The sequence below is a fragment of the Sarcophilus harrisii genome, chromosome 5 (genome assembly GCF_902635505.1).
Source record: "Sarcophilus harrisii chromosome 5, mSarHar1.11, whole genome shotgun sequence".
Classification (NCBI taxonomy): domain Eukaryota; kingdom Metazoa; phylum Chordata; class Mammalia; order Dasyuromorphia; family Dasyuridae; genus Sarcophilus; species Sarcophilus harrisii.
In genome coordinates, this window is record NC_045430.1 from 175,794,954 (window position 1) to 175,807,628 (window position 12,675).

A 12,675-nucleotide genomic window follows, 5' to 3' on the forward strand; every position below is an offset into this window, starting at 1 on the left:
AGATAAAAAGAATGTACTTTTAATCCTGTGTGCTACAGACAAAGCACCTTCTCCCTCCCTTTAACATCTGTTTTTCAAAGGAACACCCAGGTAAACTCTAAAAGGCACAGGCACATTCTAAAAATCCTAAATTCACAAGACCCTTGGACTGTATAATAAAAACATCCATCTACTGAAGGATTCCTATGAATATCATTCCCATTCCAGACTTGTCTCATGTCCCAGGGGAGTGGACCAAAATTCCACCTGCCTCTGGAAATGAAGAAACAAATTACTGTTTTTTTTTTTTTTTTCATCATACTGAAAGTACCAATGGGTTACCTTTCCAGTGGAATTTATTATCTACAGAAACCAAATTGTCTCTGGGAATTGCAAAGGATAACAAATTATTTTATTTTAGAAAGTTTCAATATTTTCCAACCTTTGGCATTCAGTCTCAAACCCCTGAGCAGAGGTAAAATGCTCTGTACTATAATGCCTCACAGTAAGGCCAGCGGTAACATCAGAGGCCAGAAGCAACAACAGACACTATCCCAGTTATTTGTAAGAGAAGAGGTTATAGGGTTATAGTATCAGAACAGACTCCAGGATAAAAAAGGGTTTAGAAACAGAAAAGGCCAGAGGTTTTATCTCTTGCCAGAAGGCCACCAGCTACTACTAGTTGGGAGTTTCATAATCACTTGTTTCTCCTCTGGACTGAAATGCAGGATAGTCAATATTGCTGTAAGTGTCTGCTGGCGACCCAAAGAGTCAGACAGGGTTAAGAAGCGGTAGATTATATTTTTTAAGTACTCCAGATTGGCCCCCTCCCTGCTTTGGTCCCTGATGCTTTTTTCAATGTGGCTCTGTAAAGCACAGACTTGTTCTCGGTGCTGTTCACCTTCCACAACTAGCCTGTCCTGAAGTTGATGCACCTCCACCTCAAGCTTATGCTTTTGTTTCCTCAAAGATGTTATCTCAACTTCCTTCCGAGCCAGCTGCTCAGCATACAAGAAGAAAGTTGGTTCATTTGATGCAGCCAAGTGCAGAGCTTGGGTCAAACTGTCTGGAGTTGAGTCACTTAGATCCCCATTACTTCCCTGGCCCCCTGAGGCCTTATGTCCCTGCAACCCAGAACACAAAGCCACAGAGCGGAGCTGCTCTAGTTCCAAGTCCTTTTCAGCAAGTACCGCTAGAGCACGGTCCCTCTGTTTGTGTAGCTCTTCTTCAAGCTTCAGTGTCCGGTCCCGGAAATCAAGCTGACTTCTCTCCAGCTCCTGCCGATGGACCTGCTGCAGCTGAGTCAGCTCCTGTTTCCAGCTCTCTGCCTCTTGTTGGTGTTGCCGTTCTAGCTCTTCACAGGAGAGTCGAAGGGAAATGTATTTCTCCTTCAGCTCTGCAAGCTGCTCCTGGCTTTCCTCCAGTTCCTTAGCTAAGTTTCCATCCTTGGTTGTCTTGCTCTTGAGGACAACCTGGGCCCTCATTTTGTACCTTTCAAACTCCTCTTTGAGCTGCTTTAGCTCTTGCTGGTAATAGAGTGCAGTGGCCTTTTCCCCATCAGCAGCATCTGAGTTTGTCAGCATCTCTATTTCACACAGTTTTTCCATATTTAGAGACACCTGGCTCTTCTTGGCTGCAATCTGCAGGAGTCTCCTCAGTTTCTCCATCTTATCCTTTAGGACATTGACATCCAAGCTGGTCTCCTCATTGTGACTGTCCAGGGGAGAACGACTAGAGGCTGCAAGAGCAAGCGTCTTATTCTCCATATCCAGCTGCAGAAGGCGATCTTTTAGTTTTTGAATCGCCAGCTGGTCCTTTTGTTTAGCTTTCTCATAGGTACCCAGCAGTTCAGACACTTCTGAGACTTGATTCTCTAAGGCAGCCACTCTCTGTTCCTCCATCTGAGAATATTGACGGAGCTGCTCCTCTGCCAAAGCAGTCTAAAAAACAAAGAAATGAACAAAGATGAATGATGAGAGAGTGCAGAGCTTGTCACTGAATTAGGAAAGGGAAGAGAGAAGACCTTTTGTTACGGGCCAGAACTCTGAACTTGAAACAAAGGATGCTTACAAGGCACTATGTCAGTGGAATTGATAGAGACAAAGTTATCAAATTTAACATGATTCAATATGATTGATTAAACCTACAAGGAGATGTTACAGGCCAGAACTTGAAACAAGCTACTAAGTGGAATTGAGGAGACAATAGTTAAATCTAGTTTAGCATTGATTTAGTCCTACAACAAATAATGGTTTCCTAGTGATATAATAATTGGTTTACACTCAGTGTGGGGCATATAAGCTAAAAGCCTCAGCTTCTAGCTCAGGATTCAGTCGGGGAGATTCATAAGCCAAAGAAGGCAGGCAGGAGCTCAAGCTCTCGGAACTAAGGAGAGAGATAGGCCTCCAGAAAACTAGCCTAGCCCCAAGTGAAGGAGACAAGACTTTGAAGAAAGACAACAAAGGATTTGGACTTTAACACCTGGCTGCACTTGTGGTGATTACAGAACTGAAAGGAAGACTGCTCCCAGAACTCCAAGGAAACCCAACAAGAGAATATTACATTTAAACAGGGTGTGCTGGCAGGAATCGGAAGAACTTTAGAAAACTTTTTCATTAATTTAGGTGCCAGTAAAATTACTATTCTCATTCTGTAACCCTACCCTCACCCCTTTATGTCTCAGAATTTCTTTCTTTCTTTTTTTTTTTTTTTTGCTTAGGCATTTAGGGTTAAGTGACTTACCCAAGATCACACAACTCTGAAGTATTAAGTGTCTGAGGCTGGATTTGAACTAAGGTCCTCCTGACTTCAGGGCCAATGCTCTATCCACTATATCATCTAGCTGCCCCTCTCAGAATTTATTTCACCCAAATAATGCTAAACTCATTTTATGTGATTTGACAAAGATCACTTAACAAATGCACTAGTTATTCCTTGAGTAGCAACACCTTCAGCTCAAGAAATTCAAAATGAATTATTCTCTATAAATCCTTCCTTGATTTACCAGCATACAATTTTCTCTCCCTCCTCAAATTTTTCTACATCACTTCATCTAAATCTCTCCCATACTATCATGTATTATTGCTTATCTGTATACATGTATTGTTTCTTCCTGCCACTTGTTTCCCCAAAAAATGTGAGCCCTTTCAAGTCCAGAATTTTCTCTCCCTTTGTAAACCCACTGCCTGGCAGTGCCTTAGCACACGATAGGCATGCAATGTTTGTTGAGTGCTACTCTGCTTTGAGTTCCAACATTTTTTCACACATTTAGCAGATCACCCTTAATTAGTTGTTTTTTCTTCCCCAACCTGGAAACTGCATGCTACTGCATCCTACTCCTGTCTAGAAAGTTCAGAAATGAACAGAAGCCCTCACAACATTTAAAAGACTTTTCTGGAATAGCATACTCATCTCCCAAACAAGTTCTGACTGACAACTGAAGGAAACTTGTCTCCTTTTGGGAAAAACAAAATCAAGCACACACGCAGAATACAGTACTTCATTGTTTTTTTGACCACAGCTGTTAGAAGAAGCCACTGCCCAGAAACTGGGAACACTCCAACTTCATTCCAGATAGCACCCACAAACTCTACGTCCCCTTAGATGTGCTCTGTAAGTTTTGTCACAATCAGACAAGGATTTTTCAAAAACCACTCACAAACTGCACATCCCCTTAGATGTACTCTGTCATTTTCATGACAATTAGACCGTGATTTTCCAGTAGATTTGTCCATGAGAAATTTTAACCATGAGAATAAAATAGGAATTGAAATTATGAAAAGACCTTGGAGGTCCATTCGGTGTGAACCTCTCATTTTACAGAAAAGAATACTAAGAGTTCTTAAAAGATAAGGCAATTTCCCTAATGATACAGCCGATAGGTGGCACAGTAAGGATCTGAAGTAAGGTTTTCTCATTACACATTGAGTGCTTCTTTCACCTACCCTGCTGGCCAAAAAGAAAAAAGCATAATATTCCTGGCCTCCAATTAAGCACTCTTAGATCTGGTGAATTACCTTCCTCATTTCCTGCTGCAGCTGGGTCTGGAAGTGGTTCTTAAGGTGCGCAGCTTCTTCCTGAAGCTCTTCCAGTCGAGGGTCCGGAAGGCTTTTCTCCTCTCGAAGAGCCTGCAGCTCCCGCTTCAGCTCCTCCACTTCACGGGTCAACTGCTTGATCTGCCCCTCGAACCCTTCCACCTGGTCGGCGGAGTAGGCCTGGGCAGCCAGGGCTTCGCGGGTCTCCTCCAGCTGCAGCTCAACGTCCTGGCGTAAGGTTCTCTCTCCCTGCAGCAACTTCTGCAGCTCCCGCAGCATCAGGGCATGGTCGCTCTGCTCCTGGGCTCGGTCGTGCTGCTGGGTGATCAGCCTGGCTTTCGTCTCCGCCATCTGCTCCTGCAGCCCCTGGAGCTCCGCCTCCAGGCGGCCCCTCTCTTCCTCCGCCTTTCTGCCGGCATCCTCCAAATCCTGCTTCATCTTCTTTTTGTCCGCCTGGTAGGAGGCTTCCATGCGGGACTTCTCCTGGGCCACAGTGGCCAGAGAGCTGGTCAGAGTGGCCAACTGGGTCTTCAGTTGGTGAATGCGTTTGTCCGCCTCCCCCGCGCCGCCGGCCGGCGCATCCCCGCTGCTGGAACTAACGCCGCTCTCGGACCCGCTGGCTTCCGCCGGCGGCCTCTCCTCCTCCAGCGCGGGGTCGCCCTTGGCGCTCGTCAGGCTGGCGCTGGTGTCCAGGCTGGTGGCGGTGCCGGTGCTGTCCTCGCTGTGCGTGGAGCCCCGGTCATCCACGGCGTCGGCCGGAGGAAGGCCGGGGAGCTGGCCAGCGGTTAAGCCGGCGCCGTCCGCCTCGTGGGACGCCGAGAGCACCTTCAGGCTGGCCTCCAGGGCCTCCTTCTCCTTCAGCAGGCTCTTGTAGGCCCGGACAACGTCCTTGAGCCGGACCTGGTACTGGAGCAGCTGTTTCTTCTGCGTCTCGATGGTCTCCAGCAGCTCCTTCTTACTGGGCCCCCCGCCGAAGTTCATGCCGAACTTCTCCATGGCCGGGGCTGCTCCGTGACGTCACCGCTCGCGGAGCCGCGGGGGGCTGGGGGCCGGGGGGGGGGCGGGGGGGGCGGGTCTGCTCTTACTCGCGCCCCCGCGGAGAGGTCGGCGCGGCCCACGCCGCCATGTCAGGCGCTTTCCTGGCTCCGGCCCCGACGAAGCCGGCAGACGTCGCCGCGTCCCTCGCTCCCGGGGCCCCGAGCCCGGACGGACCGGTTCCAGATCCGAACTCTACTCAGTAAGCACTTCAGTCTGTTGCCAACAATGCTTCCGGGTTCGCCGGAAGTGAAGGTGGGCATTCGGGATGGGCGGGCGCTTTGGGAAGGGAGGAAGAACCCAGAGCGAAAGGGGCGGGGCATAGCGAGGAGGCGGGGCCTCGGGAGCCAAGGGAAGGGACCTGTGGTTCAAGTTGCTCCTGGACCCCTACACGGGGCGGTTACTTGTGGGGAGGCAGGGCTGGAGCTGTTCTAGGTATCTGATGCAATAGAGAGACTGAGCCCTGGAATAATGCATGCAGAGACCTGTATGTGTGACTGCAGAGTAGGGAACGGAGGCGACCCCCTGCCCCTCTTCTGCATCATGGACCCCTTAAAGTGTTACATAAATATTAAAATGTCTGCAGTGCTTGAAGGGGATCCTGCCCTCCGTGGGAAGTGCAGGAGCGCGGTACCGAGGGACGTTCTGCATACCTCTAACTGCTAGGTGACCCTGGACAAATCACTTCACTTTTCTCTGCTTCAGTTTTCCCATCTGTAAAGTGGGAATAATAGCATCTGCCTCAGTGTGTTACAATGCTTTTCTCTGCTTCAGTTTTCCCATCTGTAAAGTGGGAATAATAGCATCTGCCTCAGTGTGTTACAATGCTTTTCTCTGCTTCAGTTTTCCCATCTGTAAAGTGGGAATAATAGCATCTGCCTCAGTGTGTTACAATGCTTTTCTCTGCTTCAGTTTTCCCATCCTGTAAAGTGGGAATAATAGCATCTGCCTCAGTGTGTTACAATGCTTTTCTCTGCTTCAGTTTTCCCATCTGTAAAGTGGGAATAATAGCATCTGCCTCAGTGTGTTACAATGCTTTTCTCTGCTTCAGTTTTCCCATCTGTAAAGTGGGAATAATAGCATCTGCCTCAGTGTGTTACAATGCTTTTCTCTGCTTCAGTTTTCCCATCTGTAAAGTGGGAATAATAGCATCTACCTCAGTGTGTTGTGAAGATCAAATGAAACATTTACAATGCTTTTCTCTGCTTCAGTTTTCCCATCTGTAAAGTGGGAATAATAGCATCTGCCTCAGTGTGTTACAATGCTTTTCTCTGCTTCAGTTTTCCCATCTGTAAAGTGGGAATAATAGCATCTGCCTCAGTGTGTTACAATGCTTTTCTCTGCTTCAGTTTTCCCATCTGTAAAGTGAGAATAATAGCATCTACTTCAGTGTGTGGTGAAGATCAAATGAGACATTTACAATGCCCGTTGCAAACCTTAAAGCACTGTAAAAATACTGGTTATTATTATATCTACCAAAGCAGAAGATCCAGAAAGCTACAGGCATTATGGTCAGTTGACTTTTGACAGTTTTCTAACTCTAAATCTGCACACTGAAATCTATAGATGTCTAGTTTTATTCAGTTCAGAAAGTGTTTACTGCTACAGATGTCTAGTGTTACAGGAGGTAATGAAAGAATCCTGAATTTGTGAGTCTAAGATCTGAATTCAAATCTCTAATAATTTTTCTACCTGTGTAATCTTGGGAAAGTCACTTTCTTCCTGATTATAAACTTTCATCATTTGTCAAATGAGAAGATTAGATAATCACTTATGCCCTTTCCAACTCAAAAGACCTATTGTTGGGGCAGATAGACAGCAAAGTGGATAGAGCACCTGCCCTGCAGTTCACATTCAGCCCTTAGCTGTGTCTCTGGGAAAGTTATTCAACCTCATTGCCTCCCCCAAAAAAGGGCTTATTTTGGGAAGTATATTTGTGTATGTAGGGAGAAGAAAAAGCAGCAAATCTGGGAATTGCACCTGAACTTGAATATGTGCGTATAAGGAAAAATTTCTGATTTGAAGAGATAATTTTTTTTCTCTACCCGGCCTCTTATGAATATGGGAGGAGAGAGGCAGGCAGGGAATTGCAAATAAAGCATACTAGAATTCCCTAGAATGCCCTTGGGGGGGGGGGGGGAACGTTCCTCGAAAGCATGGATTGTCTTAGTTTTATTCATAATCACAGCACTTAGCAAAGTGCTTGGAACATTTTTAAAGCGCTTAATACAAGTTTCATTTGTTATCATTAGTGACTATTTTAGAGCAGGCGTGACGCCTTGAAGAAAGGGCAAAGTCCATAGATTCATTCCTTATTTTGCAGTGGAAACAAGACGTTAAGGTGGTACTTCTTTTCATTGGTGTTCATTGTTGGAAGTAAGAGCAGTGTCCCCAGATCCCCGCCTTCCTTTGCTGGGGCTCTGGGAAAGACTGGAACGAGGTTAAAGGGGAGGAAACACTCGATGGGGTGGTCGGGGGGCAAGAAGCCGTGTCTGTTACAATTGATCCCGCTGACGGGCGCTAAAATGGGCTCTGAGGCGATGTTCTTGGGAAGCTGGGGATGCGCTGATCACTCCCAATTCCTGCTCACCTACACAGACGCCCAATACACACAGCGTCCCACGTGCGCTGCTCCAGGATGCTGAGAGTTTCTTCTAGAGCTTTCTTCCCGTAGTAGTTTTTCCTGGTCGGAAGGAAGGGATTTGGAGTTAGGAGAGCGGAGTTGGAATCCCTCTCCTGCGGTCCGCCTCCGAACCAATCGCCGCTCCCTCCTCCCTGCCTCAGTTTTCTCTTCTGCGGAGAGGCGGCCGGCTTCTGAGACCTTTAAGGTGCGCGGAGCGGGGGCGGGGCCCGGATGAGGGGCGGAGCTCTCGGTGACGTCACGCTGGTCCTGTAAGCGCGGAGGCGGCTCCGGTTCCTGCTGCCGCTGCTCCTCATCCCCCCAGCAACCTGCCGGCTCCCCGCTCCCGGCTCCCGGCTCCCCGCTCCTCCCTCCCCGGCCCAGTCATGGGCCTCACGGTGTCCGCGCTCTTCTCGCGGATCTTCGGGAAGAAGCAGATGCGGATCCTCATGGGTGAGGTCCCGGGCGGCGTCACCCCCCCCTCCGCATCCCTCCCCGCCCGCGGTGTAACGCCCTCCGCCGCCCCCGCAGCATCCCCGCCCTGCCTCCGCCGCCTCCCCTCCTCCCCGCGGGCGGAAAGCTGGGGGTGGGGCGGGGAGGAGAGAGGGGGAAACTGAGGCACGGGGCGGCGGGCCGAGAGGAGGGGACCCCCGGCGTTCGGGCCCCGCGGCTAGCAGTGCGGGGCGGGGTTAGCCAGGGAAGGATGGCCGGCCGCCCAGCTGGCCCTGCCTGCAGCCGCCTCCGCTTTGCAGCAGCGGCGGCAGCCCCAGCCTGCCGGCGCCCGGGCCCGGGACCTGCCGGCCTGTGTGGGGTTAACCCTCAGGCCGCCCCCCACCCCACGCAAGGCTCCTGGACGCGGCCGGAGCGGTCCCTGAGGGTGCCCCCACCTCATTCCCGGGCTCTTGCCTTTGAAGTACAGGCCTGTTTGGGTGGGGTTTTTTGTTTGGCTTGGAGAGCGCGTCTCCTTCTATTGAGAAATGGCTTGTGATGCCCCCCAGCATGCTCCAAGGGGGGGGGGAGATGCGCGTGGAGGTTTTCCCGATGCTTTTCCCCCGAGGAGCGCTTCTGGGCGCCTGGAGCCTCTCCCTCCCTCTCCCCTCCGGAGCCTCTCCGGTAGCCCCTTCCATTACTCCGCATCTCTGTTGCAGTCGGCTTGGACGCCGCGGGCAAGACCACGATCCTCTACAAACTGAAGCTGGGCGAGATTGTCACTACCATCCCCACCATAGGTGAGCTCCGGGGGAGGGAGGGAGGGCCGGTTTTGGGATCTGCTCCTCTGTCGTCCCGGAGAGTTCCCAGCATTTCCTCTGCGGGGCCTGACCCTGACACGGGATACGCTGCTTTGAGAAAGTAGGTCACGGTGTTTGGGGCTGCTGGTGTCGGGAGGTGGAAGATGGAACCCTGAGTTGTGCTGTAATAAGGCTGCGTGATGTACTTCTGGGAATTCCCAGAAGCTCTCCTGTCCGGGCTGATGTCCCTTCGCCTTGGGGGAGTTGAATGTACCTGCCCACTTTACAGTGCCCCTCCTCCCCCCCAGGCTTCCCCCCTTTTCCCTTTCCTCACAGGCTTCAACGTGGAGACCGTGGAATATAAGAACATTTGTTTCACCGTCTGGGATGTAGGAGGCCAGGACAAGATTCGGCCTCTTTGGAGACACTACTTTCAAAACACTCAGGTGGGCCAGAGAGCTGGGGTCTAGGGATCCCGTACCACTCACTGTCCAGCCAGGCAAAAATAGCATTGAATAGCTATACCCCTTGCCCCCTACCACTTACAATTTCCCATAGTTCCCCACTGCCTACAAAATAAAACTCATTTCTCTGTCTGGTTATCTATTAAGCACCGACTGTGTGCCAGACACTCTATTAGGTGTTAAAGCTAAAAATCTTAATAGCCCTTTGCCCTCACAGAACTTTTATTCTACTTTTTAACCATTTCCCCAACTATTCCCTTTTGGATTCTAGCCACCTTGACTTAGTAGTTCGTGTTTCTTGCCTCCTTGCTTCTGCTCACCTTTCCTTCAGCCTAGAATATTCCTGTTTCACCCTTCTCTCCTACTCCAATCTCTTTCCCTCTACTTTTTAAAATTCTGTTCATCCCTCCAAATACTGCTTCTTTCTCTGTGAAGTTTTCTCTGATCTCTCCAGCCAGAAGCAATTTTTCTTTTCATTTTCCCATAGCTTTGGCTTATATTACCTAGAGATGACCCTGAGGACATTTTTCCTTATACAATATTGGTTTATCTGTCCTTTTACATTAATATTTTGAAAATAGAAAGCATATATTTTTCCCCCTCACCGGGATCTTGCATATAATATTCAAAAGATGTTTGGGGCTTGGGAGTTGGGTTTTTTGTTTCATTTTTAGAATGAACAGTTGAGTCCATTGATAGATAAAAGTAGAATTATAGAAAGGGCAAGGAAAGGGATGGAAAGGATAGAACTATGATTCATATTCTTTGGCTGGGCTGTGCTCTTTCTTCCCACCCTAGGGTCTTATCTTTGTAGTGGACAGCAATGACAGAGAACGAGTCCAAGAATCTGCCGATGAGCTTCAGAAGATGGTGCGTACCAGATGGGCTGTGGAGAGCATTGGACAATAAGCCTTCTCTCATGAGTCAGAAATAGCAGACACAGTGAGAACACAGACTGGGTTGCAGCCTAGGCCAAGAGATCTAAGTCTTTTTTTGGATGTAAAATCTCTTATGTTGATTCATTGTGGGTAAGGAAAAAAAAGAGAAGCTCTCCTCCATTATGGGATGAAGCAGGTCAAATAGACTTTCTTTTTATCCTTTAAATATATGTATGTGTGAGATGTTGGCCAAAGTGGGAAAGGGAGATAGGTTGTATATTGTATCTGTTATTGTGTTGAAGTAATTTCTATCCCATTTATCAAAAACAGGTATTAGTCATTTACAAGACCTATGTGATTTCACTCATTAATAATTCTATTTTATGGGGCAGCTAGGCGGCATAGTAGTGAAGAGCACCAGCCCTGAAGTCAGAAGGACCTGAGTTCAAATCTAGCCTCAGATACTTAACACCTAGCTGTGTGACCCTGGGCAAGTCACTTAACCCCAATTGTCTCATTAAAAAAATCAATAATTCTATTTCATTTATATTTATAATTACTGTAATAATAGCTATGTAGAGGTAGCATTTCTTTAAGAAGTTCAGCTACAGAACAATGTGAAGCTTGAATTATGAATTCATAACAACTGAATTATATATAAAGAACTCAAATTATGGTCTATAGATATAGAATACTCAGGGAAAAAATTGAAAAATGTTAGTTCAAAATTAAAGAAAATCTAATTTAATGCTGAAAATGCACGCAATAGGTATTTTTTAATTCATTCATATTTAAATATTCTAATAGGGGGAAATATCACTTGAATTGAGATCCTTCTCCCAGAAACTATTTACTTTATGTGGATCACCAAGGTTCTACAAATCATTGAGAAATTTTGATATAAAAATAACTAACTTTCATACAGTATACTTTACAATTCATGAAAATATATTTATATATAACATGTTAATACATTAATATATTAAAGTTAGTATATTACATTAAATAACAATTGAAGTAAGCAGAACAATAGTTTTCCATTTTACAAATGAAGATTATAAATACTATATTCTGTTAACTATAAAATACTCTTACTGGAGGCATGTAGGTGAAGGGGATAAAGTGCTAGAAAATCCTAATTTAAATCTGGCCTCAAGACAGTAGCTGTGGGACTGTGACCAAACCACTTAACTTCTGTCTTACTTTCCTCAGCTGTAAAATGAAGAATTCATAATAGTACTCACCTTCCATAGTTGTGGTTAAGAACAAATAAAATAATATTTGTAAAGTGCCTAGCATAAAAGGCATTCAATAAAAGTTCATTCCGTCCTTCAGTGTTTACCTTGCCTCCCTTAGAAAGGGTGGCAGTAATGTCTGATGAATGTATGAATCCTTATCATATCCTTCTATTCTTTCCCCCTCTCAAGCTCCAGGAGGATGAGCTTCGGGAGGCTGTGTTGCTGGTGTTTGCAAATAAGCAGGACATGCCCAATGCCATGCCTGTGAGCGAACTGACTGACAAATTGGGTTTGCAGAGCTTACGTAGCCGGACTGTGAGTTTGTCTTCTCACTCTCCCTCCTCTGGGGACTGGAGGCAAGAGGGAGATTTTACAGTAGAATAGAGGGGTGGTATGGGGAAAGAATTATGCCTGAAAAAATGCAGGCTGACATGAGAAGTGAGGCTTCCATCCCTTAAGCATCCAACTGCTTGCTCACTTGCTAATCTGAGCTTTCTCTCTTACAGTGGTATGTCCAAGCAACCTGTGCTACCCAGGGTACCGGGCTGTATGATGGGCTGGACTGGCTTTCCCATGAGCTGTCAAAGCGCTAACTACTTCAGGGGTAAAACCCAAGCTGGAAGAAAATTCCCAGGTTGTATCTCTTGGACAATTGAACTCTTGAGGACTCCTGAGGCAGCACTTCCTGCTTCCTACCCTTCCCCCCTTTCTCAACACACACACACACACACACACACACACACACACACACACACTTACTTACTCAGACACTCTCTGTTACAGCTGCTCTTGCCTGCATGTTCTCTCTTTCCAGGACCCAAAAGACTAACCCTCTGGGTACTGGGGGGAGGGAGGAAAAGGGTTGTCTTCTGACTCCCTGGGAACTGTGCAAGCAGCTACCGGAACCAAGGCCTTCCAGAAAAGAAACTGGGTTGACTTTTGATTTCATTCTTTTGGGTACATTTCTTGGGGGGATGTGGGGAGGGGTATCAGACTGGTGCTGTGATTCAGCACTGGATATTGAATAATAAATTTGCTGTGGTTTGTAACTTTGTCGTTGCCTTCATCTCTAGAATGGGGACAAATCATTTTTCTTTACAGGGTACCTTGGGGTAGCATTACCTAGGTATCTTGATGACTTGTTTTGTGAGGAACACACTTTATAAACAAACATTTTATATACAAGTGAGTCACTAGT

The 12,675-nt window shown here is 47.2% G+C and overlaps 2 protein-coding genes across 2 annotated transcripts; one reads left to right on the forward strand and one right to left on the reverse strand.

Annotated features, from left to right (window-relative positions):
• Window positions 1-256: 256 nt before the first annotated feature.
• On the reverse strand, window positions 257-5,312 carry GCC1 (GRIP and coiled-coil domain containing 1). Its single transcript, XM_003771580.3, has 2 exons — window positions 3,996-5,312; window positions 257-1,919 (listed from the first exon to the last, which is right to left on the reverse strand). Exons 1-2 carry the CDS (start codon window positions 5,007-5,009, stop codon window positions 627-629), a joined length of 2,307 nt encoding a protein of 768 aa, XP_003771628.2. The 5' UTR covers window positions 5,010-5,312; the 3' UTR covers window positions 257-626.
• Window positions 5,313-7,934: 2,622 nt separating this feature from the next.
• On the forward strand, window positions 7,935-12,526 carry ARF5 (ADP ribosylation factor 5). Its single transcript, XM_003771582.4, has 6 exons — window positions 7,935-8,121; window positions 8,817-8,897; window positions 9,234-9,343; window positions 10,160-10,231; window positions 11,667-11,792; window positions 11,984-12,526. Exons 1-6 carry the CDS (start codon window positions 8,055-8,057, stop codon window positions 12,068-12,070), a joined length of 543 nt encoding a protein of 180 aa, XP_003771630.1. The 5' UTR covers window positions 7,935-8,054; the 3' UTR covers window positions 12,071-12,526.
• The last annotated feature ends 149 nt before the right edge of the window (window positions 12,527-12,675 follow it).

Excerpts from the sequence above, each read along its gene's own strand:
- ARF5 (XM_003771582.4), top strand. The coding sequence starts at position 8,055 with ATGGGCCTCACGGTGTCCGCGCTCTTCTCGCGGATCTTCGGGAAGAAG. Across the intron at positions 8,122-8,816 it reads GCAGATGCGGATCCTCATGG|TCGGCTTGGACGCCGCGGGC; the intron begins GTGAGGTCCCGG and ends TCTCTGTTGCAG. Across the intron at positions 10,232-11,666 it reads CCGATGAGCTTCAGAAGATG|CTCCAGGAGGATGAGCTTCG; the intron begins GTGCGTACCAGA and ends CCCCCTCTCAAG.
- GCC1 (XM_003771580.3), bottom strand. The coding sequence starts at position 5,009 with ATGGAGAAGTTCGGCATGAACTTCGGCGGGGGGCCCAGTAAGAAGGAG. Across the intron at positions 1,920-3,995 it reads TGCAGCAGGAAATGAGGAAG|ACTGCTTTGGCAGAGGAGCA; the intron begins GTAATTCACCAG and ends TTTGTTTTTTAG.